Source organism: Thamnophis elegans, chromosome 12 (assembly GCF_009769535.1).
Source record: "Thamnophis elegans isolate rThaEle1 chromosome 12, rThaEle1.pri, whole genome shotgun sequence".
NCBI lineage: Eukaryota > Metazoa > Chordata > Lepidosauria > Squamata > Colubridae > Thamnophis > Thamnophis elegans.
The window spans coordinates 40,927,860-40,955,290 of NC_045552.1; the positions used below are offsets into that span (position 1 = coordinate 40,927,860).

General features: G+C 45.5%; 1 protein-coding gene across 2 annotated transcripts in view; it reads left to right on the top strand.

The window, feature by feature from the left end:
- The first annotated feature begins 835 nt into the window (after positions 1-835).
- GAB3 (GRB2 associated binding protein 3) overlaps positions 836-27,431 on the top strand; it is a 99,622-nt gene continuing 73,026 nt past the window's right edge. For both annotated transcript variants that reach the window (XM_032228597.1, XM_032228598.1), the window contains exon 1: positions 836-1,233. In XM_032228597.1, coding sequence (XP_032084488.1) covers positions 1,162-1,233 — 72 coding nt within the window. In that variant the 5' untranslated portion in view covers positions 836-1,161. The remainder of the gene's footprint in view (positions 1,234-27,431) is intronic.

Here is a 27,431-nt window from a genome sequence, read left to right on the forward strand (position 1 = left end):
AGAGTGAGGGTCATCTAGGAGGTTGTTTCCACCCAATTTGTATTTGGTGCCCTGATTTTTATTGCCAATGTGTAGGACAGAGCATTTGTTAGTTGAGATTTGGAGTTGCCAATTGGGTGACCATTCTGACACGTAGTCGAGGTTGCTTTGTAGGGCAGTAGCATCGTCAGTGGTGTTAAATAATGAAGTGAAGATGACGCAGCTGCTTATCATATGATCGCAGAAGTTGTTTACATAAAATAGAAAGAGTAGGGGTCCTAAAATGCTGCCTTGGGGGACGCTGCTGTTGACTGGTGCTGGGTTTGATAAGGCATTCCTTATTTTGGCATTCCCTATTTTGACAAAAGCCATGACATGTTGCCAGAAGAAAGGCACTTCTGTGGGTTTTCCACCCGATTTCTTTTATTTCTTTCACCTAAAGCAAAACCATATTTTCCCAAATGCCTTTCTGCTTCATGCATATCCATCTCACTGATAACTGTATCACCCATATCTACAATTTCCCCTTGGAGGGTGATGTGTTGTTGTTTGTTGTTTGACAGCAACACAGCTATCGTCTTGTGCAGGGATCTCTTCTTTGCACTTCCTCCCCCCCAAAGTCTCAACATCTTTTTTGTAGTGGTGAACCTGTTCCAGATCTGGTCTTACTAAAGCTTGAGAAAGGGGCACTCAACCCTGATTGAAACAAACCATAGTTTCCAGATTCCGGAAGAACCTGTCAAGGAGGAGAGGACGGGGAGGGGGTTTTTCCTACACGCCCCCTGCCTCTTTTCACACCCCGCCCCCGCCCTCTCCCCGGGGAAGCATCGGTAGAAGCAGCAGCCGTGCCGGGAGAACAAGCAGGACGGGCGGCTAAGCGAGCCACAGCGGCTCCCCGCGGAGCAGGACTGCGCCGCCAGAGGCGAGTCCCGGCCCTTTCACACGTGCCTGGCTTTGTTGACAGGGCTGGGCCCGGCCCGGCATCACGTGCCCCGACGGCCGGCACTGGGCTCGCAGCTGCGCGGGTCTCCGCTCAATGCCGCGACTTCCTGCCTCGGCTGCGAGAGCGGCGGCGGGGGCGATCGGCGCTCCGGTCCGCTTTGGGTGCGGGCGAGCGCCGCCGCCTCCTCTGTGTGGCTGCGGGTCGGGCGGCGCGTCCCCGGGCGCTGGAGGCGGGCGAAGATGAGCGCGGGGCACGTCGTCTGCACCGGCTGGCTGATCAAGTCGCCCCCCGAGAAGAAGCTCAAGCGCTACGTGAGTCTCGGGGGCTCCATCTCTCCCTCCCCAAGGAAGGGCCGGCGGCTGCGGATCCTGCTCGGCTTCCGAGCGGGGATTGAGCGAGCGGGAGGCTGGCTGCTTGAGTGGGTGGGTGGGTGCGCTCTTAGGAAAAGGAGGGCTGCGACCCCAGCCGTCTCGGGGATAAAACGGTAGCTTTGGAGGCTTCTTGGGTGTTTATTTGACCCCCCTCCCCAGCCCCCTCCTCCTTTCCCGGCCCCCTCCCCACCACCCTTGGCCCCCCAGCACCCTACCCACCCTTGGCCCCCTCCCCACCCACATCTCCAACCCCTTCCCACCCTTGGCCCACAGCCCCCTCCCCACCACATCTCCAACCCCCTCCCACCCTTGGCCCCCCAGTCCCCTCCCCATTTACCCTTGTCGCCAACCTTCTCCCACCCTTGTTCCCCAACCCCCTCCCCACCTACTCTTGTCCCCCAGCCCCCTCCCCATTCACCCTTGTCTCCAACCCCCTCCCCACCCGCCCTTGTCCCCCAGCCTCGGGTCTGCCAGCGCCTCCGCGCGTTACGCAATCCGGAGCGAAGGCGGCTTTTGTTTTTTCGAACGAGAGGCCATCGCGCGCGCCTCCAGCCCCGCCGCCGGGCTTGCAAGGCGAGGCGGCCGCCTTTGGCTCCGCTTGGGGAGGGGTGGGGGTGGGGGTGAGGCGGCGCCCTCCACCCGACGTGCCCGGCTTGGGAAAGTTGCAGGACCGCGGGCGGGCGGGCGGGCGGGCGAGCCGGACCGACGAGGAGACGAAATCCTTAGGAGGACTTGCAGCTTTAGCTATTGGATGGGGCGGCGGGACAGACCGTGTCGCGGTTGCAGTCGTTGGGACGTGGGACGAAAGCAAGAGCGCAAGAGCGCAAGAGCGGGTCCCTACCACGCACCATCACAAAACGTGTAAATAGGGTGACTGGTAGATTTTTTTTGGAGAGATGCGTGTTGTGGTGGGAAGGGGGTTTGTCGAGCTCCGTGGAGCCCTGGGGGCGGACTGGCCATAGATTCGGATTCCGACGTTACCTTTTGGCAGAAAGTTGCAAAGAAAAGCAGATGGTGAGGGTGCAGGAAAGTTTAGGGCAGGGGTTCCCAATCTTTTTTGGGCCATGCCCCACCTAAGCATCACTAAAATCCTGATGCTCCCCCCCCTGTGACATCTAATTCTTTACTCGAAAAGTGAAGTCTACTCAGGCAGAGGAAGCCTAAAAGGCCACTAACTTGATTTAAACAAGGTTCAAATTGCCCCCTATTAAAAATGAAATTTAGATTTGGTTTAGAAGCAGCTGTGGGTGAAGAGCAGCTTAAAGTCTTGACCATGAAACCACCTGCTTTCCAACACACACACACACACACCCCACACACCCTTGTGTGTGATTGACACCCCCCCTTCTCAGCTGGAGCTGGGAGGGGGAGCCCTGTTGCTCAGGTGGGGCTGCAGCAGCAGCTGGCCCTTCCCACCCTGTTCCCGAACCGATGCCCCTCCTCAGGCTCCGCCCTCTACTCCACCCGGGGTTGCCAAGCAGGGGTCCCACCCTCCTGGACCAGCCCGTCCCTCAACAGGCCGAGCGGGACCCCAGGACCGGAGGAAACACCATTCCGGCGCCTGCCCTCCGGGTTGGACTACATGACCTCCAAGGTCCCTTGGTTTAATTTCTCCCACTGGAATCCTATCGGAGCTTCCCAGGGAGGGGAGTGGGAAGAAGAGAGGCAAGTAAAAGGAGGCAGCTCTGGGAAGCAGCTCTGAGAAGGGTTTCGGTACCTGAAGCCCTGTAGAAAAATTCTCCAAATTATTATTAAGTGCTGGAACAAGACTAATATGGGCCCCCTCACTTATACCTGGACACATAAAGCAATAATGTCCTAATTGTACATTTATTAATTACATTCAAACACGCTTGCAGATATATTAAAAAGAGGGCAGGTGCTTCTGTAAAAGATAATAAAAACAATACACAGTATCTAAACAATTATGAAACAATCTACATAAACAATGAATTGAATACTAGATGGATTACAAGCTCATAACAGTTATGATAGTGGAGTTGTAATGGCATTTATATTCTGCTAAACAAAGGTTTTTGCTTTTTCATAGCAAAACTGCAAATCACATCATCAAAATTAATCGTTTTTGCAACATCAGACTCACTACAGGGTCCTGCCAAATCTTGCCAAATAGATCTTAGATAATGTTTTTTATCAGCTTTAGTTTGCTGATTTGCCCCTTCAAGGGCCCCCTTTGAGCTCCATGGGCCCCGGAACAATGTACCAGCTGCACTCCACCCACCTCCTCAAGCCTGGCTGGGTGGGTGGGTTGCAGAGGGCACGATCCATAGCTCATTTGGGTGCCTTTTCAGTCACACCCTGAGCTACAATCCTGCAGATCGCTTTCGCCTGGAGTTTTTACGTTTCACTCTCCCTCCCTCCCTTTTTTTTTTGAAACCTGGAAAATAAAAGCAAAAGAGAGGCAGTGGTCACAGAGAAGGAGCTGTTCCCCCCACCCACCCAGGCATCAGGATTTCAGCCCCTCCCTCCCCTCCCCATGGCTTTGGATACTTGTAGTGTATTAGTGACTTGTTCAACATCCCCCCTCCCACACACAGCCCCGCCTTGACGAACTTTAAATAACTATAGCAGCCAGTCTCTGGGGAGCCTCGCATAAATAGCTATCTCTGGTATCTTTGGATTGTGTTCTGCTGTGGAGGGTGAGATCTCCCTCCCCCCCCCCTCGGCCTGTTCTCTTGGACAAAAATGCTGCATTTGGAACAGGGCAACAATGGATAGATTTATGCATAAAGAGCAGATCAATGGACAATTAGCTCCGGGGATCAGTTGCTGTATCAGAAGAAGCATTTGGGTAGAAATCATTTTCCTTCTCGCCAACCAAGTCTTCCTTTCTGGCCGGTGGGGTTGTGGCTTGAAGAGGACAAGCCAAGGGCTGTGGCAGATGCTGGAATGGGGTGAGCCTGGGTGGGGAACCGGGGCTGAGCTGCAGAGGACATCCCATGTATGCAAAACACTAGTTGAAATCCTCCAAGCAATGTCCCAACGATGGTTTCTCCTTCCCCCCAAAAAAAGGCAACAGGGTGGGGTTTTTTTTTTTGCAGAATAACTTCAACTGGAAGGGACCTTTGAGGTCTTCTAGTCCAACCCCCTGCACAAGCAGGTGGCTGTACAATACTATTTTAGACAATGTTGCCTAGTCCCTTCTTAAAAGTCTCCAGTGTTGGGGCATCCATAACTTCTGAAGGCAAGTTGTTCCACTGGTTGATTGTTTTTTATTGTCAGGAAATGTATGCTTAGTTCTAGGTTGCTTCTCTCTTTGTTCAGTTTCCATCCATCCCTTGCTTTTTGTCTTGCCTTCTTGTGCTTTGGAAAATAGGTTGAAACCCCCTCCCCTCTTCTTTGTATTGGAACACTGCTATCATCTCCTTTAGCCCTTCTTTTCATTAAAGTAGACATACCCAATTCCTGCAGATGTTCTTCATATGCTTTAGCCTGCAGTCCCTTAATCCTCTTGGTTGCTCTTCTCTGCACTCTTTCTAGAGTCTCCGTATCTTTTTTATCTCATGGCAACCAAAACTGAATGCAGTGTTCAATTTTCAGTATTCAAGATCATAACAAGTATGATCTTGTTAGATCTCTGGGGTTTTTATTTGTAGCGTGAAGGTATTTTTATTTATTTTTTAAAAAAATGCAGGAGATTTAAAATTCATCTTGCAGATTTCTTATCACTTTTTTATTCTTACACCAGAATCTGGAGTTCTTATTTCCGTTCTTATTCTTAACTTTGCACGGGGCATGGTTCCTTGCTGGAGTAAGATTAAAATAAAGAGATGGAGTGATGGGGCATCACTCTTTGTTGCTCCTCTTTGCACTTTCCAGAGACCCAACATCTTTTTTATATTGTGGGGACCAAAATTGGTTGCAGTTGTCCAAGTGTGGTCTTACCAAGGCATTCTAAAGCGGTAACATCACTTCACATGATCTTGATTCTATCCCTCTGTTTATGCAGCCTAGCCTTGAATTTTCTCTGAAAACATTTCGCTTCTCATCCGAGACGCTTCTTCAGTTCTGAACGGAAGTGAAGTGAAGAAGCTTCTTGGATGAGAAGCGAAACATTTTCAAAGGAAAAAAAATCCAAGAAAGTCCAATTGCCTTTTGCATATAGAAGTCTGTGGGAGCTGAGCTACAATGCTGGGATGCTTATTTTGAACTGCTTATCCAATGAAGTCACAGTCATGACGGTTGGCTTTCTAAGAATCTTATCACTTTTGTACAAAGAGAACTTACAGAATGAAGGATGACTGTGTAAGATTGCTGGGTAAGGAAAACAGACTGGTCTCAAAAGGCATAAAGCGGATTAGAGTTCAGAATGTCCACACTGCCCTCTTGGATGTAACTTTATTGGAATTCAGATCTGTATCATGAGGGTTTGGATAAAACCCTCATGATTGCAAGGCTGGGACAGCTTGAAACTTTCAGGAAGAAAGTCCTTGTAATAGCAAATGCAGTAATCTCTGGAGTGGGAGAATTGGAAGCCACCAAGAACGAGGTAGAAATGGTCAAAACGTCAAGGTTGGAGTTTGTAGAAGGACAAGCTTGTTGTTGTTGTTGTTGTTAGTTGTGAAGTCATGTCCGGCCCATTGCGACCCCATGGACAACATTCCCCCAGGCCTTTCTGTCCTCCACCATCCCCTGGAGTCCACTTAAGCTCATGCTGACTGCTTCGGTGACTCCATCCAGCCACCTCATTCTCTGTCGTCCCCTTCTTCTCTTGCCCTCCATTGTTCCCAGCATTAGGCTCTTCTCCAGTGAGTCCTTCCTTCTCATTAGGTGGCCAGAGTATTTGAGTTTCCTCTTCAGGATCTGGCCTTCTAAAGAGCAGTCAGGGTTGATCTCCTCTAGGACTGACCTATTTGATTGCCTTGCAGTCCAAGGGACTCGCAGGAGTCTTCTCCGGCACCAGAGTTCAAAGGACTTCATTGGTCCAACTTTCGCAGCCATCAATGCAACTGGGAAAACCATAGCCTTGACTATATGTCCTTTTGTTGGCAGGGTGATGTCTCTGCTTTTTAATATGCTGTCTAGGTTTGCCATAGCTTTCCTCCCCAGGAGCAAACGTCTTTTAATTTCTTGGCTGCAGTCAAGAAAGGACAAGCTAAAGGGTCTTAAAACACAATTTCCTCCCCAGAAACCATGATCAACGGTTTATTGGAGCTGTGAGATGGTGAATGTAAATTTAAAGGGGGAAATGTGGAAGATGAGGATAATTAGGACATTAAATGTCACTATGGGTGGTCCTTGAGTTACAACCATTCATTTAGTGACCACAGTTACAATGACACTGAAAAAAGTGATTCACAATGGGTTCTTGCACCTCCAACCATAGCAGCATCCCCATGGTCATGTGATCAAAATTCAGGTGCTTGGCAACTGGCATGAATTATGTGTCACTGGGTGAAATGATTGTCATTTTTTTTAACAATATAAAATACAAAAAAATACAAAATAAAATAGTGGAAAAGTAAGGGAAGGGAAAAGGGTGGGGGAAAAGAAGAAAAGAAAGAAAAGGCAGTGACTTCCGGCTCCCTTTGGTGCAGTACAATCAGACAATAGTATCAAAGCTCAACTTTTTGCTTTTACATAGTGGTATAAACTAACCATTTCTTTAACAACAAACCTATCTAATTGGTAAAACCCAAAATCAAAAGTTTTCATTTTTTCCCCACCTCAAGCACAAAGTCCAGAAGTGGTTTCCAAGTAGAAACAAAAGTAATTGGGTTTTCCCCCCTTTAATCAAAACCATCAATTTAGCCATCTCTGGTAAACTCCATCAACTTTTGCAGCTATGTATCCACCCAACATAGGAATCGAAAGCGTCCTTCCGGTTTTGCGCATGAAGTAATCTTGCCATTGTCGTCATTTCCAACCTTCCCAGCCAACTTCCCACAAGCAAAGTTAATTGGGGATGCTGGATTTGCTTAACAACCATATGATTCACTTAAAATTGTGGTGATCTGCTTAACAACCATGGGGGGAAGGTTGTAAAATTGGGTGCAACTCACTTAGCAACTGCCTTGCTTAGCAACAGAAATTCTGGTCCCAATTGTGCTTGTAAGTAGAGGACTACCTTCTGGTTTTTGGGTGCACATGCACACTGGTTACCTGGTCTTCCGGTTTCTGGCGCACATGCCAGCTGGCTGTCAGCCAAGACCAGCTGGCCAGCGCGCATGCGAGCACCGGAAACTGGAAGCTCAGCTTCCCGGCGCATGCATACATGCCAGGGAGCTGCTCTTCCGGTTTCTAGCACTCCTGCATGCACGAAGACCAGCTGGCCAGTGTGCATATGTGTGCCGGAACCCAGAAGAGCAGTGGGCGACAGCTGGCATGCCCAGAGAGATGGCTCTGCATGCCACTTCCGGCACTGGTGCCATACGTTCCCCACCACGGGCACAGGGGAAATGTTCACTTGTCAAGCAAATATATGGATATGCAGTTGAGCTTAATAGTAACTTTGGCTTCTCCTATATTGCACAATTGTTCCTTGAAATAGGTAGATACGATTATAAGCCATCAGGCTGGTGATATCTCTTAACAACCACATAGATCAGTGGTTCTTAAACTGGGAGTAATTGCCCATGGAGGTAATGTGGACGTACCCTGGGGGTAATAGAGCAGTTTGTAATGAAACAATTTGTGAATCAAGGATCTAGTTAGGGACGTATGTGAAACAAGAGAGTATAGTTTTTTTTCCTGGCATTATTTATGACTAGGAAAAAAACATAGAATAATAGAGTTGGAAGGGATCTTGGAGGTCTTCTAGTCCAACCCCCTGCTTGAGCAGGAAAACCTATGCCATTTCAAACACGGTTGTCCAATCTCTTTTTAAAAGCTTCCAGTGATGGAACATCCACAATTTCTGAAAGCAAGCTCTTCCATTGGCTGAGTGGCAGCCAGGAAGTTGGGTTGTTGGATGACTGTCTTCAAGGCAGGTGGCCTACCAAAAGGGATGTTAAATCAGTGACTATTGATACAGACCACTTTTGAACATGGGGTTTTAAAATGAACAAGTCTGAAACTCACAACAATGTTCCAGAGTGCATTATAGAGATCCACTCTAACATTGGGCCAAACAAAAGAGATGATTGGGCCAAACAATTTAAGAACTGCTAATATAGATAGATCTCCAATATGATCTGTCTCCATCCTGGTCTCCCAATTGATACCAGTGTAACTGAATCCACCCAACCTTGCTGTTGGCCACCTCTTTGCCTTCTCTTTCTTCTCAACTTCCCACCCTTATGGACTTCTCAAGGCAGGTGGCCCTTCACATCATGCATTCAATGTATGATTAATTTGATGTTTGGCTATTTTTGCTTTTCATGAGAACTCTGGATTGATTGCTCCTATGGTCTGGTTTTTTTGGGTTTTCCAAGGTGTATCATATCCTTGGTTATTCTCAGACGTTTCCAACACCAAAAGCATCCATAATCTTTCGATCCTGTTTCTTCCAATCTTCTCCCAATGTTCGCTTCCATTGAGTGTCTTTGCAGTGTAATATTTTAAAAATCGAAAGAGAGGAGGCGTAGATGAAACTGGCATTAGCTCTGCCACCCACGTTTCAGTTTCACTCCAGAAGCACGAGGGACTAATTCTAATTTTGGAGGCTTCTTCTGGTAACTTGACATACAATGGAAGTGACATCTCCTCTTTTAATTCACAGGTCTTCACCAGAGACCTGGTGGGGGGAAAATGATTAAAACCTGCCAGAACCAGAACTTTGCTCTTTATTTTCTTGGTGTGACCTCATGATGCAAAGACTTGTAATGAATGTATTTTAACCTCTGGCCACCATCATGGTTAGGCACATCTTGTTAAGGATACTCCCAGGGCGGTATTCAGCCGGTTCGGACTGATTCGCCTGAACTGGTAGTGGAAATTGCCCACATGCCCTGGCTCTGTGCGGTCCCATGTTTTTTGAGGCCGGGCGCATGCATGGAAGCGGTGTGTGCACCCGCTGACCGGTGGTAACAAAATATGAAACCCACCGCTGAATACCCCAACATATTTACATTCCTTTGATGATGAGCTATGGAACAAAGACCCAATTATCTGCAAATGTGTTTTCCTTTTTTGAAAAAACAAACAAACCAGTGCTATTATTTACTGTGGTACAGATTGGCAGATGTCAATTTAGACCATAGGGATGGTTGATAGGGGATTGAGGCCGGATAGGAACTTTATACAAGTAGTCCTCGACATACAACCACAACTGAGCCCCAAATATCTGTTGCTAAGTGAGACAGTTGTTAAGTGAAATTTGCTCCATTTTATGATCTTTCCTTCCACAGTTGTTAAGTGAATCATTGCAGTTGTTAAATTAGTAACCCGGTTCTTAAGTGGCTTCCCCATTGACTTTACTTGTCAGAAGGTTGCAAAAGAGGATCCCTTGTGTTCTGACGTAGGCTTCTTCCCAAGAGCCTGAAGCAAACTCCTGGTCCTGACAAAAAACACTTTTATTAATTTGCTGTGAATTCTTCTCATTCACATCCAGCAAAGTCTTTCAAGGGAGGATTTACAGTCACAGACCTTCTCTGGGTTGGAGAGCTGACAGGCCGATATTTGCAAAACGTGGCAAAGAGTCTCAGAGAGTCACGAACCAATGAAGCGAACTAATTGCCTCCTGCAAACTCCACTCCCCTTTCGCTCCTCTTTTATTTCCTCTGGGAGGGCCATTCATTGTTCACCTGTGGCAGTCTTCCCAAGCCGACCCCTGTTCTTTAGCTATTCCCTTCATCTGGCAACTCTGCACATGTGCACACTGGGAACAGGCTCCAGCTGTTCATCTGCCTCACTGATGTCTGATTCCAAAGGCAGCTGATAACTGTCAGAGGGCTCTGGCCCCTTCTCTACCTCCGATGCAGAGCCCTCATCAGAGCCTTCCCCAGACTCCAGGGCTGACCCATCTTCCTCCCCAACCTCCTCACTGTCCGAATCGGCTGCTATCTCTGCTGGCTGCTGGCAGGCCAAACATGCTGTTTGGCCTGCCAGCAGAGGTAGCATGCTGATCCCGGGACCCTGCAACCGTCATAAATATGAGTCAGTTGCTGACAGTCTGAATTTTGAACACATGACCATAGGGATGCTACAACGGTCGTGTGAAAAATGCTCAAGTTGCTGTTTTCAGTGCCGTTGTAACTTCAGTCAGTAAATGAACTGCTCTAAGCTGAGGACTCCTTGTCTCTTTTTTAAGTTCACTATAAATGCTACTGTGTTACTTTTATTTATGGTTTTATATTTATCAAGAATTGTTTCCGTAGAATAAATTGAAATTGAAAAAAAGAAAGAGGAGAAGAAAAGAAGAGGAGAAGAAACCAAACAGTGCAAGAAATGCAAAAAAGAAAGAGGCAAAAGTTAAGAAATATATAAGTGGCTTCAGAACATTCTTTTCCAGAGATAATTACTATTGTACGATTCTTCCTCTATTATGCAAGTCCCTTCAGCTCTTATTATGTTTCTGAATAAAGAGAAGAAACTATTGTTTTCCCCATTAAATGGTTATTACCTCAGAGCTGGTTATCTAAGATTAGCAAAGAGGCTGTTGTAATTAAAACCAATATTTCCTTATAGGGAGATTTGTGAGCTGAATAGTTCAGATCTCCATGTGTTTAGGCCAGAGGTCTTCAAACTTGGCAACTTTAAGACCAGCTATGCTGGCTGGAGAATTCTCGGAGTTGAAGTCCATAAGTCTTAAGGTAAAGCTAAAGGTTCCTCTTGCACATACGTGCTAGTCGTTCCTGACTCCAGGGGGCAGTGCTCATCTCCGTTTCAAAGCCAAAGAGCCAGCGCTGTCCGAAGACGTCTCCATGGTCATGTGGCCAGCATGACTAAATGCCGAAGGTGCACGGAACGCTGTTACCTTCCCAACAAAGGTCCCTATTTTTCTACTTGCATTTTTACATGCTTACAAACTGCTAGGTTGGCAGAAGCTGAGACAAGCAATGGGAGCTCACTCTGTTACGCAGTGCTAGGGATTCGAATTGCTGACCTTTCTGATCGACAAGCTCAGCATCTTAGCCACTGAGCCACCACGTCCCACAAGTCTTAAAGTAGGCAAGTTTGGGGAACCCTGGTTTGGGCCTTCTTCAAATTCACAAGGGTGAGATTTATTTAAAAGCATTCCCTTGCAAAAATCCCCCTGACCATAAACAAATGAACGGGTCCATTTTTATTTTTCTTTGTCTTCTGATGGAAGAGAAACATCTGACAGGCTCTGCACTGTGTGATTTTTTTGGGTGGTGCGACATTGAACCTAAGACTGGGCCATCTTCCCCGCCTACGTTTTTTGGATTCTCCCAAGTTCTTCCTTTCTACAGCAACAATTCTAAAAGCAGAAGTTTCAGCAGTCATTTGACCTCCTTCTGCTTTTTTGGGGCCGGTTGGTAATATGTTAACTGGTTCTTAGTATCTCCTAGGGGCGGACTGCCCTCCTCTTCAAACCAAAATTAGAACCTCAGTATGAAAACAGCCAGGGACGCGGTGGCTCAGGGTCTAAGACGCTGAGCTTGTCGATCAGAAAGGTCAGCAGTTCGGCGGTTCAAATCCCTAGTGCCGTGTAATGGAGTCAGCTACCGTTACTTGTCCCAGCTTCTGCCAACCTAGCAGTTTGAAACATGCAAGTAGACATATAGAAACCACCTTTGGTGGGAAGGTAACAGCGTTCCGTGAGCCTTTGGTGTTTAGTCATGTCGGCCACATGACCATGGAGACCTCTTCGGACAGCACTGGCTCTTTGGCTTTGAAATGGAGATGAGCACCACCCTCTAGAGTCGGGAACGACTAGCATGTATGTGTGAGGGGAACCTTTACCCTTTACCTTATGAAAACAGCCCTGAAACGGTCACTGGGTTAGGCTGTTTGGATGGAACAGAATCATGAGCAATTCACCCTGCTGAACTTTTGCTCATCTTAATTTGCTGAGGTCGCAACTTGGGTTTTCCAGTCCAGACAACATCAACTCTTTTCAACAAATGTGGGAGGACGCATGATCCTCATCTATTTGTCTCAAACGATGCTCCATCCTGGCTTGTGTCTTGCTGGTGGGAAAGGATACCTCAACATGTTCTGAAAATAGTGAACAAGAGTCAAGTTAAGGTGTTGGTCTACGGTCTGAAATGTCCACTTCTGTGTTCACCATCTTGGAAGCTTCCCGAGTATCTTTTGGCCAACATGTATTTGTGTTTGCATTTACTAGTTTGTCAAATATGTACAAGATAGTAGGTATAAATATAAACATGGACATGAACAAAAGAAATGAATACAGATAAATGGGGACAGTAGGACAGGGACGGTAGGCACGCTAGTGCGCTTATGCACGCTCCCTTTACAGACCTCTTAGGAATAGTGTAAGGTCCATGGGAGACAGTTTGAGGTTGAAGCTGTGAAGGTTCAAGGATGTAACAACGGCGTTGATCACTCTGTTGCTGAAGTCGTATTTTCTGCAATCGAGTTTGGAGCGGTTTACCTTGAGTTTGCATCAATTGTTTGCCCGTGTATTATAGAGGTGGAAGCTGAAGAGGTTGTTGACAGGTAGGACGTTGTAAGAGACAATGTTGTGTACTGTGCTTAGATCATACCGCAGGCGGCGCAGTTCCAGATTATGCAAACCCAAAATTTTGAGCCTGGTGGCCTTACAGAGTTCTTGGAAAAATCTTACAGGGGAGAAGCTGTATACTTTTCTAGCGAAACTGAAGTAAAGACATTGCAAGCCTAACAATCATTAAAAGAAACACTTGAAAGTGTGCAATTTGTACATGTGGTTTATATGCATTGGGTCAACCGTGCTAATGCAAAGAATATGCACTTTTGGAAGGGGGGAGAAAACAGCTGGTCACAACTGCCAAGTTCGTACCAGTGATGAAGGATCAAGGGAGTGTTGGATCAGTCATGGGGATCAATGGCTATTCATCTTGATGGCAACAAGGCTACTTCTTAAAGCTGGGAGACCGGTGGGCTTAACTGTGCAGTTGAGAACACACTGTTGGCCTTGATGGGCCAGGCGACTTATCCAGCAACTCACAGTTGATATTTTTATGACCAAAAAGTAGCAATAGCACTTAGACTGATGTACCGCTTCATAATGCTTTTACAGCCCTCTCTAAGCAGTTTATAGAGTCAGCATCTTGCCCCCAATAATCTGCGTCCTCATTTTACTGACTTCGGAAGGATGGAAGGCAGGAGTTAAAACTCCGGTAGATGGCAGAATTAGCATGCAATACTGCATCCTGACCACTGCGCCACCACAGCTCTTATCTTCTCATACGATGTGTTTATTTACTGCTATTTTAGGTTCCCCTTTGTACTACAACAAGAGTGTATGAGAGGCAAGGAGGGGTCTCTGTCAGTGTAGCTATATTCATGAACTGGAGTAGGACTTAGTAACAAAGTCAGCCAATGGGGGCTGAAACAGCCAGGAGCCTGGACATGGCTTAGCTCTGGAGCTCTGAGTCTGTGTTGAACTCAAAACTAGTCTGCTGCTCTGAACTGAAACTGAAACTTTTCTCCTTCTCTGCCTGTGTTTTGTTTGTATTTGCCACCAGGTTGGAAAACCTGCTTTTGGTATTGTATATTTACTTTATGTGTTATGTTGTATATAAAGAGAAGTTAATGAATCCTGCTGAATCAGTTACCTGTGTATGCTTTCTCGATGTGATTGCTGAAACAAACTCTGACAGTCTCCTCTCATTTAATTTTTACAACAACCCTCTGAAGGTGGGAGATTGACTCAAGATTGCCCCACATTGGGACTGGAATCTGGAGTTCTTCCTTTATCATCTTCTCCATTACACAATGTTGGTCCTTGCTCCCTAAAACAATACAGGTCGTCCTTGCCTTAACGACTACCATTGAGTCCAACATTTCTGTTGCTAAGCGAGACAGTTGTTCAGTGAATTTTGCCCCATTTTACGACCCTTCTTGCCACAATTGTGAAGTGAATCAATGTAATTCTTAAGTTAGTAACAGGGTTGTTAAGTGACTCTGGCTACTCAGAAGGTGACAAAAGGGGTTTGTGGGATCCCAGGACATTGCAACCATCATAAATATGAGTTAGTTTCCAAGCATCTGAATGTTGATCACATAAGTGTCAGGATGTTGCAACAAAAATTGTAAGTCAATTTTTTCGGTGCTGCTGTCACTTCGAATGGCCACAAAACAGAACTGTTGTAAGTTGAGGACATTGTGCTCCCCCCATTAAGTTGGGGGAATGTTGGGAGTTAAAGTCCATACCTCTTAAAGTTGCTAAGGTTGAGAAATGCTGATCAGAAGCGTCATCCAATTTTCCTGCTAAAGGATGAATAGCTGGCCAGCATTTATTTTTCTCCTCCTTCTTCCAAGAAAACGTGGAAATCAGCCATCCTGGGAGGAGTTAAAGACTTCAGCCCCTTGTACATTTCTTCATTAGCTCATGTGGGCTTAGGATCCTCTCCCTGCTGACATCATCTGCCATTTAGCTCTAACATTCAAGGAACTGGGAATTTCAAAGGCCTTTTGGCTGAAGGAAGCAGGATTGGGCTGGGCAGCTGGAGATGCTACCTCCATCGTTTTACATAGTGATAAATGCTTTGGGCGTTTCTTTTACTAGGATGAGGTTTTGCTCCCTTTAATGAGAAAATGCTTTGTGCAAAGAACACTGCTGGCTGATCAACAGAGTCATTTCCCTTGCACGGGGGTGGGTGGGGGTGAGGGGATTTAACAGGTTCTGATAGGTTCTGGGGAACTGGTAACGGAAATTTTGAGTAGTTTGGAGAACCGGCAAATACTGCCTCTGGCTGGCCCCAGGAGTAGGGTGGGAATGGGGATTTTGTAGTATCCTTCCCCTGGAGTGGGGAGAGAATGGAGATTTTGCAGTATCCTTCTCCCAGGAGTGGGGAGGGAATGCAGATTTTGCAGTATCCTCCCAGGAGTGGGGTGGGAATGGAAATTTTGCAGTATCCTTCTCCCAGGAGTGGGGAGGGAATGGAGATTTTACAGTATCCTTCCCCTGGAGTGAGGAGGGAATGGAGATTTTACAGTATCCTTCCCCTGGAGTGGGGAGGGAATGAGTATTTTCCAGCATCCTTCCCCTGCCACACCCACCAAGCCATGCCATGCCCATCAAGCCATGCCCACAGAACCGGTAGTAAAAAAAAGTTGAATTTCACCACTGCCTACTGCGCACAGTTTTGCTCAGTTAGAGGTTATAGGAATCAGAGTTTCGGTAATGTATAGATTTGAAATAGCTGAAGGGAAGGAACCACGTGATCCTACATCCTGAGGAGGCACCCAAACGGCAGATTTGCCTATGATCCTGCAGATCCCCTTTTTTCTGCTTTCTCATACCATGATTGCCAGAAATTGGCGGTGCAGTTTCCTGCCATTTTGAAGCAGGAAACACACACACAAACTGTAACGTAACCCTGAAAATAGTTTTCAAAAAAAAAAAAGAAAAGAAAAAAGAAATGTTTTGGAGAAATGAGAGAAAATGTTCCCCGTGTAGAAAAATAGGAAAAGAAATCCTTTCCCCATTTATTTATATTGGTCAACCTATTTTCCAAGGCACCTGAAGGCCAAACAAGGAATAACGGATGGAAACTGATCAAGGAGAGATTCAACCTAGAAATAAGGAGGAATTTTCTGACAGTGAGAACAATCAACCCATGGAACAGAAGTTGCCTTCGGAAGTTGTGGGAGCTTCATTACTGGAGGCTTTCAAGAAGAGACTGGACTGCCATTTGTCAGAAATGGTGTAGGGTCTTCTGTTTGAGTGGGGGTTGGACTAGATGACCTACAAGGTCCCTTCCAACTCTGTTAATCTGTTAATCTGTTGCTTGCCTGTTCTACATGATCTCCCCTTCTGCTGGGCCTTATAAATATGCCCTCTTTTTTTAAAAAAAGTTTTTTTTTTATGTTTCCCTTTCAAATTCATTCATAGATATACATTCTTATAATTGCTATTTAACATTTATCTATTCATCATTAGTCCCTATAGTCATTTTTACACACACACACACACACACATACACACACACACACACACACACACAATATAGTTTGGGTCCCTTTTTTGTCACTCCATGCCTCCATCTTATTTTGCAACAACCTGATTCCTTTCATCTTCTCAACCTCCCTTCTGTACCTTCTTCTTTCCTCCTCTCCTTCCTTCTTTCTTCTTCCCCTCTCTTCCCCTTCTCCTCCTCCTTTCTCCTCTTTCTTACTCTCTCTCCTACTGTTAATTCCCCACCCTTACTTTCTCTACTTTACTCTTTACCCTTTAAATATGCCCTCTAACCACCAAAATATTACCCAAATTATAGGAAAAGGGATAACAGAATCCGGAGGCAGAGTGAAAAGGGGGATAAGCCTAGAATTCCTATGTACCGTATATACTCGAGTATAGGCCGACCCGAATATAAGCCGAGGCACCTAATTTTACCACAAAAAACTGGAAAAGTTATTGACTCGAGTATAAGCCTAGGGTGGGAAATGCAGCAGCTACCGGTAAATTTCAAAAATAAAAATAGATACCAATAATGTTTTTGAATATTTATTTCAAAGAAAAACAGTAAACTAGCGGTGTATTCAATGAAATACTTCACTCACCTCATGATGCTGATGTCCCGCTGTGATGATGATGTCCCGTGCAGCTGCGGGAGCGATGTCCCGCCTCCTATGACACACGGCACAGTGATTCCTATCATTGGATCACTGTACCAGAGGAGGTGGGACATCGCTATGTGGCTGCTTGCCATAACAAGGAGGAGGTGGGACATCGTTGCAGAGCGGCAGGAGGGGGAGGAAGGGGAATCGTAAGACAGCCCTGCATTACATTAGAACGTGAGGAGGGGGGATGGTGCGGTGCGCGCTGCGCGGCAAACTGACACAGAGGGAGGGGAAACTCACAGGGGCACTGGGCCATTCACGAGTGTCACCCAGCGGCATGGCCCCGCCCCTTTTTCTCCTCCATTTCGGGCAAATTTTTCACTGACTCGAGTATAAGCCGAGGCGGCTTTTTTCAGCCCAAAAAGTGGGCTGAAAAACTAGGCTTATACTCGAGTATATACAGTAGTCACAAGCGAACTAACCACCGCCACCACCCCTTGAGCTCCATTGGCCCTTATCTAGCTCTAAGCAGGTGCTAGTTGAGAATAATCATAATCATGCTTAATCATGAATCTTGTGCATAATCATGAACAGCAATACATCCATTTAATTGGACCTTCAGGGGTGGGCCTGATCTTTCCACACCTGACACAAGCTTACCATAAAGCTTTGGGATGTAAGAACATGATCGAGACGAGGGAGGGAGGGAGGCATTTATGGGTGGAGCTAGCTGAGGCTGGTGAACTAGGATAAGGTTCCTTGAATTCGTTCCCTGGTGGCCCAGCTTTTATTGCAAGCTAGGTAGCCCTTGACCTGTAACAATTCATTTAGCAACCGTTTGAAGTTACAAAGGGCGCTGAAAGAAGTAACTTGTGACAGTCCTCACACTTAACAGTCATGTGATTAAAAGTTGAACACGTGGCAACTAGCCTGTGTTTACAGTGGTTGTGGTGTTCTGGTGTCATGTGCGTGGCATTTGCGACTTTCCCAGATAACCTCTGATAAGCAAAGTCAATGGGGGAAGCTGGATTCCTTTAACGGCTGCATGATCCTCTTAGCAACTGCAGTGAGTCGCTTAACAATAGTGGCAAAAGAAGATTGCAGAAGTGGACACGGCTTGCTTAACAAACGACTTGCTTAGCAACAAGTGTTCTGGTCCCAACTGTTGGTCTTGTTCTGAGCTGGGCTTCCTGGCAAAGCATAAATCGCACGCTTAGTCCCCCAAACCCTCTTTTATTTAAACGGCTGTAAATTATGGTCATTCACATCCCATAATGATTTACAAACAGTCTGTGAAGAGTCCGACAGAGGTCTGCCACAGTCTTTCAGGGTAATGCTGATAAGCACCCACCTTTATCTCCCTTGAAATGCTGCCAGCGACTTAATTGCCAGTTAGTTTTGCAAGGCCAAATGGATCACAGAGTCAAAACGGAGCTTCTCAGAGTTTGAACCGACCAGAATGAACGAATTGCTTCCTGCAAAGAGTCATGTCCGTTTGCTCCTCCTTTATGTCTTATGGGAGGGGGCCAATCATCTCCAAGCCTTTCTCCCAAGTTGCCCCTTTGTCTTAACTGTTCTTGCCTTCTGGCAGCTCTGCAGAAGCATGTCCACACTGGGAACAGTCTCACACTGTTCTTCTGCATCCCTGATGTCAGATTCCGGAGGCTCTGGAAGCAGCACATAACTAGCAGATGGCCTTGGCCCCCTCTCTGCCTCCGATGCAGAGCCCTTGTCCGAGCCTTCCCCAGACTCCAGGACTGGCCCATGTTCCTCCCCAACCTCCTCACTCTCCGACTCTGGACCACAACAGGTCATAAGTCAAATTCTACCTGTATATGATTATAAAAAAGCAGTGCAATTCTGCTTTTGCAGAGCATTTATAACAACCCTTCAGCCTTTTTAGAATGTTTTTCTGTTTCTTTCTCAGCTGCTCCTAAGAAGCCACAAATTCAAATCCCCGCTCGGCTCTTCAGGCCAGTTGCCCATCTGCTGAGTTACAGATGGACATAACTGACCACACAAGATTGTTTTGGGAGGGAAGAAGGAAGGAACCCACAATCCCATTGAGCCCTTTGCTTATAAAATAATAATAATAATGTTGAGAACTACGTTGCAAAGCGATTGCCTTTCCTCTCTAAACTTTGCATGTAGCAAACAGTACAAATTGCGCGAACGACCCATATTTCATAGCTCACATCTTATACAAACTCCTTGGGATTAGCCAAGGGTGATAAACAAACCCTGCTTAGAATCACCATTAGCGTAAACTGTAGAATCCACGCAACCCTGCGAAACAGCTGTTGGTGTGCTCTTTTCAGTTGATGCAAATTCTGTCCTGTAGAACTCACCAGATGGTTGACAGGGGTGAAGATCTATTGACCAGCCTGGATGACACTCATGCAAAGGCTACCAGCAAGGGATCCACATTCCTTGAGGTCCCAACTCCTCTTTCCCACCAAAGCAAAGAGAGCTGCGAATCCAAAACCAGGATTTTGACTCCAACAATAAATCTGTCAGATGGATAAACCAAATTCCTGACAACTACAGCAATGAATCTGGGGGACGACTTGCCTCCAGAAGTTGAGAATGCACCAACACTGGAAGTTTTTAAGAAGGGATTGGATAACCATTTGTCTGAAGGGGTGTAGGGTTTCATGCATGAACTGGGGGTTGGACTAGAAGACTTCCAAGGTCTCTTCCAACCTGTTCTATCCTGTGGTATTCTATTCTATTTCCTGACAATAAGAACCATCAACCAGTTGGGTGCCCCAACACTGGAGGTTTTTAAGAAAGTCTGTCTGAAATAGTATAGGGTCTCCTGCTTGAACAGGGGGTTGGATTAGATGACTTTCAAGGTCCCTTCCAGCTCTATTCTGATTAACTGATTGTTAAACAAATCAGCTACCTACAAAATATTTAGATATGCCTTCAAAATAAATTGATCATCATGAAGTTGGCATTAGTCGCCACAAAGTTGGGATTAACAACTTCATGGGTTCCCTGGAAAGACGCATCACAATGGAAGCAATTTCTGCTTTCACTAGTAGGATGTTTCTCAATCAGTCAAAGGCAACCTGGTTGAGTTTTCCGTTTGGTGTTGCGTTGAGGTTGAACAGCCTCTTCCATAGAACTGCTGAGTTCCAGAAACCCCCTTTGTAAATAACAAATGCAGTTACATCTGCTATCTTCCCAAGATGGTGACCGCAAGATTTCAGGTTAGGCAAGCATCCGAAAAATAGCCATCTCAACCCATCTGCAGATGGATTGGGAAAAGCATTGGCCTTGTGTTTATTAAAACCTCTGATGAATATTGTGCCCAATAATGTTAAAATTTGTGTGGGAATGAATGCCGTTATTTGAAACAAAACAAAAATATAAAAGGGTGTATGTAGTACTTTTCTTGTTTAGTTCCCTTGCAGAACTAAAGACAGAATAGGTCTTGTTCATCAAAATGGAAAGGCTCCCTTCCCTTCCTTCCATCTTCCTTCTCTTCCTTTTTTCTTTCCTTCCCATCTCCCTTCCCTCTTTCTTCTATTTCTTTTTTCCTTCCTTCCTATCTCCCTCCCTCATTCTCTTCCTTCCTTCCTTTCTTTCTTTCTTCCTTCCCTTTCCTCTTTTTTCTCTTTTTTCCTTCCTTCCTTCCTTCCCATCTTCCTCCCTCCCTTCCTGCCTGCCTGCCTTCCCTTCCCTCTTTCTTCTCTTTCTTTTTTCTTTTTTTCCTTCCCATCTACCTTTCCTCTTTCTTCTCTTTCTTCCTTCTTCCCCATCTCCCTCCCCCTCCCTCCCCTCCCCTCTTTCTTCTCTTTCTTTTTTCTTTCCTTCATTCCCACCTCCCACTCCTTCCTTCTTTTTCTTTTTTCCTTCCTTTCCCTTCCCTCTTCCCTCTCCTTCCTTCCTTCCTTCCTTCCTTCCTTCCTTCCTTCCTTCCTTCCTTCCCCTTCCCTTATCAAAATTTATCTTTTCAGTTGACCAAAACATCCAAAAGCAAATTCTTTTTCCTGAAATTAAAGAGCACTTATTAGATAAATTAGATAAATTATTTTAACACACAACTAAATTTGGAACAGTAGTTCATAGCTTTGGGGGCAGATCCCATATCTCCCTTCCCTTCTCAAAAATCTGCAGGCAAACCATAATTTTATTATAACCAAAGGGGGAAGGGAAGCCTTAACTTGTTTAAAGAGATTTACATTTAATTCAGATGGAATGAAATGAAACCAAATCAAATGTTTAATTGTCTTGGTCTCACCCACTAACTGGAAAACACATTGTTCTCTCCCAGCCTTATTTTGAATGCCTTCCAAATGACCAGTATGAACCTTGGCTTGAAACATATTATGCTTCCCTGTTCTAGAGTGTGGATGATATGCCCTTCACTTTTGATTAATTAAAGGTAAAGCTAAAGCTAAAGGTTCCCCTTGCACATATGTGCTAGTTGTTCCCGACTCTAGGGGGCATGCTCATCTCCGTTTCAAAGCCAAAGAGCCAGTGCTGTCCAAAGACGTCTCCATGGTCATGTGGCCGACATGACTAAATGCCAAAGGCTCATGGAACACTATTATCTTCCCACCAAAGGTGGTTCTTATTTTTCTATTTGCATTTTTACATGCTTTCGAACTGCTAGGTTGGCAGAAGCTGGGACAAGTAATGGGAGCTCACTCTGTTACGTGACGCTAGGGATTTGAACTGCTCAAATGCCGACCTTTGTGATCAACAAGCTCAGCATCTTAGCCTCTGAGGCAATACATCAACGCTTTTAATTAATTACATGCCATCAAATTGATGTTGACTCTTAGTCACCCCTAGGAAACTCCATGTGATGATCTGTTCCTAACTTGTCCCTTCAGGTCTTCCAACGGTGCTGTCATCATTACTGTAACTGAGTCTTCCACCTTGTTACTGGGGATCTTCTTGTCTTTCCTTCCACCTTTCCCAACTTTAGAGCCTTCTCCAAAGAACTTGGTCTTCATATGAGTCCAAAGCAAGATAATTTGAGCTTGGTCATTCTCCAGGTTGATTTGTTTGATGATCCATTGGTGGGGTTTTTGTTTGTTTGTTATTGTTCACAGCATTCTTCGAAGTCTTCTCCAATCCAAAGTTCAAAGGCATCAGCACTTTTTCTATTTGGCTTCTTCAAAGTCAACTTTCGCTTCCACAGAATGCCCCTAGGAAAAGCATGGCCTCTACTTGACCCATGTCTACTTAATGTTAGACTAAGGGATGGCATGCTAGGAAGAGAAGCAGTGCACAAGTGAGGAAATAGATGTTCCTTTCTGGTTTCTTTTATGGGTTTTGCTTCCCAGATGGCCTGCCAGTCACAGCTCCAAAGAGCAGATGCTTCACTCACGTGATAGAAATAGCTAACTTTCTCCCTGGTTACTACTGCCATTCTGTCACCAGTATACAAACGATTTTCATTTGCAGTGAAAAAGCACATCTAATTTTCCAGGTTGCTTCATTTTTTCCTCTGATCCTTCATCTTTTCCTCTAGCTGTTAACCAGCATTCTTTGGCCACTCCAGTCTTCACTGGACTCTTTGTGAGGTGTTTCCCCATCCCACAAGTGGTCTTTCTCCCAAGAAGGGTTTTTTTGAGGAGGGAATTTCCATAAGTTTTGGCATTCCCCCAATCCTGCTCACATCTTCCCTCACCCACAGAAGGAAGCATAATGTTGGCTTCTCAGATTCAGAATTTTTCTGAATCTAAATCTAAAACAGGGATTTCTAATCATGGCCCCTTTAAGACTTGTGGATTTCAACTCCCAGAATTCCCTGGGGAATTTTGGGAGTTGAAATCCACAAGTTTTAAAAATGGGCAAGTACAGAGAAGAAATAAGGTCCTGATTTGGAAAAAAATTGAGGCAAATTTAATTGTTTTACCTCAGGTCACTTACTCAAAATGTCAGGAAGGAATGGTCCTTATTTATCAGACAACTAGCTGATAACCCGGTATTTATTTATAGGGGGGAAATGTCCGCACTAAACGTAATTTCTAATGTTGGATTTTCCCCCTTAGAAGAGGGAGCCCCCTTGTGGAGTACTGTGAAGCCATTACCATGGCAACTCCACTGCACTGTGCAGTAGAAGCCATTTTACGGCAGTACAGTAGAAGCCATTTTAAGGCACAACAGGCTGTATCTTAACAGAATACATACTCTGAGGGGTGTTAGGGGATCTTACCCGCACAGTATTTTTTTTGCAGAGAATAAGTCACCTATGTACCAAGTTTTATTAAAATTGCTTGAGGTATTCCAGTTATGCTGGAACATACACACACACACATACACATTTATATAGATAGATAGATTCCACACATGTATGGTTGAACATGTCTACCAGCCTTCCAGTTAATCTAAGGCTTATTTTGAGTGCAATGTCAAATTCTCTGTCAAAGGTAGAGAATGGTTGGGTCATGCATAAGAATCCTCTATAATTGAACAAGGTGCTTCATTCTTCTCTCTCCTCCAGGAATTGAAACTTGAAGAGGAAAGCAAATTGTGAAAAAGAAAGAAAAGTTAGCAAAACAACTGTAGACAAAGGCTAATGGGGACTTGAAACCACCATGCTGGTTTTCCTTATAGGGTTTTTGATCACACAGTTAGGAAAAGAGATGGATGTATGAGGGGGGGAAAAACTCCTTTTTTTTCTTCTGTTGCCCACCAGGGACACATTTGAAGTCCTGGGTCTTTTTAGCAGCCCTCCTAGCAGGCGTAAAAGACGAGGTTCAATTGATTTATTGCTAATATGCCCATGCGCAGGAATCTACTCAAAGCCGTGAGCAGCTGGTCTTTGTGGACGCTGAAGTGCCAGAAAATGACCTGAAAATGGCCTGAAAAACAGGCCATTTTCTGGGCCATTTTTGAGGCCAAAAATGACCTCAAAACCAGCCTGAAAATGGCCAAAAAAACAGCCTGAAAACAGGCCGAAAAATGCCCAAAAAACAGGCATGTGTGCACTGGCCAGCTGGTCTTCGGGTTTCCAGTGCTCCAGCGCATGTGAAGACCATTTGTCCGGCGTGAATGTGCATGCCGCAAACCTGAAGACCAGCTGGCCGGCGCATGCATGCGCACCAGCCAGCTGGTGTTTGGGTTTCCCGCGCTCTGGTGCATGCGCATGGGTTCAGGTTTGGGTACTCAGTGCCAAAAGGGTTCACCCTCACTGGTCTAGGATCTCCTGCTTGAGCAGGGTGCTGGGCTAGAAGACCTCCAAGATCCCTTCCAGCTCTATTCTGATTCTAATTCAGAACCCTATTTTATATTTCCTATTAACAGTTAGCACTATTTTGGCACTAGATAATGGGATTCAAGAGGGGTTGTTGGTGGCTTTGTAGCTACTTTAGGCAGATAACTTATAAAGCCCTTCATGGTATTGGACCTGGGTACTTGAGAGACCGCCTGCTGCCAATTACCTCCCAAAGACCCGTCAGATCTCACAGGGTCGGCCTCCTCCGGGTTCCGTCCACCAGCCAATGCCATCTGGCTACTACCCAGGGGAGGGCCATCTCTGTAGCAGCTCCGGCCCTTTGGAATGAACTCCCCGCGGAGATCCGGACCCTCACCTCTATCCAGGCCTTCCGGAAAGCCGTCAAAACCTGGCTGTGCCGGCAGGCCTGGGGTTGATGAGTTCCCCTCCCCTCTCGACTGGTATGGCTGTGTGATTTTCGTGTATTTTAATTATGTGTACTGTTGTTTATGTTCCCTTTCCCCCCTGAGTTGTTTGCCGCCCTGAGTCCCTCCTGGAGAAGGGCGGCATAGAAATAAACCAAATACAATACAATACAATACAGATTCCTCTCTTGGCTCCACCCCAGGTTCTGCCACTCCTTCTACATCTCCAAAGCCTGGTTTCCTCTCTTGATGCCAGATTTTGCTTGTGTGGTTCCCCCCTCCCTTCACTAGGGGTGGGAAACTCAACATTGAGTAGTTTAATCCCTAGAATAAATTAAGCAGATTTGGTTTTCAAAAAGCAAACAGCATAACACACACACACACACACACCCATAAAGCCAAATGGTTGTGTTCCACATGTTATAGGAAATCAACTATGGTTTTAACGGAGTGTGTGTGTTTGGCTACCACGCAAAGCCATCTTATGCAATATATGGTGTTTCTGTTGAGGCATAATGTGATGTGAACAATTGATGGTTTGATTACGCATCATCAAGTTGTTTTCAATTCCCTGTGACCACATAGAGATGTTTTCTCTGTGGTTAGGCATTGGTTGAAAAATGTGTTGTGCTGACTTTGAAGACTTTGTGACAATTCTGCTATTTTGATTAGGCAGCAGTAACAATAACAAAGTTGGAAAGGGACCTTGGAGGTCATCAAATCCAACCCCCTGCTCATGCAGAGCTATACAACTGTATTTCTGCCAAACAACTATCCAATCTCTTCTTGAAACCCTCCAGTGATGGGGCACGCACAACTTCCAAAGGCAATTTGTGTCACTGGTTGATCTGTGGAATTTTGTCAGGAAATTTCTCCTTAGTTCTAGGTTGCTTCTCTCCTTCATTAGTTTCCATCCATTGTTTCTTGTCTTGCCTTCTGGTGCTTTGGGAAATACATTGGCTTGGTTGTAGCTTTTGATACATGCCAGGTTTGTATCTTGATGTACTTTTAATGCATGTCAAACTCTTCTTGATGTACATGTATTAAGTTTTGATCATATTTTTTATGTATTTGTAGACTGGCGGTGCCCGTTAAATGGGAGGCAATATCATTGACATAAGTGATACAATTGGTGTGGAATTGGATAACTTACTTGCAGATGCTAGCTCTCTGCAGCCTTGATTGCATTTCAAAAGCTGTTTGCGAGCTATTCAAATTTCTTTTTTGAGCTAGCAATAGATAAGGAGGAGTGTTTTCCTCAGCTGCTGAGTCATGATTCATAGAAAATGATAAGTCTAAATGCAGTTTGTAAATCATGGTTTACAGCTCAGCTTGCTATACTAAGGAATTGTGGCATATTCCAGCCAGGTTTAAACATGGGGGGATGTGCAGTCATAGTCAGAGAGAAAAAAATTATTGGAATTTCCTTTGCAAGGTCAGATCACCCATCTGGCCTGGGTTGACCCTGCTGGACCAAGCTCATGTAGTCTTCCATCATTCGCAAGAGATGGAGGTTGGGTTATGATGACATCACACATATCACCAGGAAGAAATTTCAGCTTGTTATGGATACCTGTTATGGATACCTTGCTCTGTTAGTTTGCTCTTTGCTTTGAATCATTTTTTTTTTTTTTGCAGAAGCTGAAATTACCAGCACAGTTTTTATTTTGACAGAAAAGAAAGAAGCTGCACGAGTTACGGCTTTGTAAGCTTTCTGTTCTCTGTTGCACTTTCTTCAAAACCACTAAGGCTATTTCCAGTAATGTTTGCATACCAGTTGTTTTACTTGAGATATGGACTCCATCTCACATGCCCCCAGGACATCTGGGGTGAGAGCACCAGGAAAGTCCAGATGATGGCCATAACTATGCCAACAAGCCCATGCTCCCATTGTTGGACTTTCTTTCTTTCTTTCTTTCTTTCTTTCTTTCTTTCTTTCTTTCTTTCTTTCTTTCTTTCTTTCTCTTTCTTTCTTTCTTTCTTTCTTTCTCTTTCTTTTTCTTTCTTTCTCTTTCTCTCTTTCCCCCTCCCTCCTTCTTTCTTTCTTTTTCTTTCTTTTTCTTTCTCTCTCTTTCTTTCCCTCTCTCTTTTTCTTTCTTTCTTTCTCTCTCTCTTTTTCTTTCTTTCTTTCTTTTTCTTCCTTCCTTCCTTTCTTCTATTTATTTATTTATAAAATTTATTGGCTGCCTACCTTGCCACAGGGTAACTGAGGGGTTTACACTTACATATGCAGCTAAAACATAAAATGTTAAAATCAGACATTAAAACCAAGGACACATGGGGAGGGAGGGCGTGGCTGTAGAGTTGGGATCTGTTATTACTGAATTGGCCACCTCCATTGCACTGATTCCCCACTTGGGCCCCAAACAGCCCACATCTTTAAGCCCTTATGAAGAGATAGGAGAGTTAGGGGCCAAACGCACACTGGGGGAGTCAAGATGCTGCAGAGAGTATCAGCAGCAGAGAAGGTCCTTCTCCTGGACCCCTCCAGATGGAATAATCCAGCTGACGGGACCCTCCGCATGCCTCCTTTGCTGGCACGAGTGGGAGGGGCCAATCCCTGTGGGGTGAGACAGCCCCTCAAGTAGCCTGTGCCTGCCCTCCATCCCCCAAACCAGGGATCAGCACCCCGTCGCTCTGGAGCCGCATGTGGCTCTTTCATCCCTCTGCTGCGGCTCCCTGTGACTGGTCGGCTCCACAATTGATAGGGCTTTCAGTTAGGACAAGTAGAAGAAAAATGATGCCACACTAGGAGGAGACTCTATGGTGGGGGAACCAGACTTCCAGTTGGCTCTGACTGGGTGGGTTCCGGTTAGGACCTTTGTGGCTCTTTGAGTGTTTAAGGTTGCCGACCCCTGCCGTAAACCATTTCAGGCCAATCTCTTCACACTTGTTTATGCTTACAAATTGTTGTGTCCCTCCCCTTTCAAGAACCA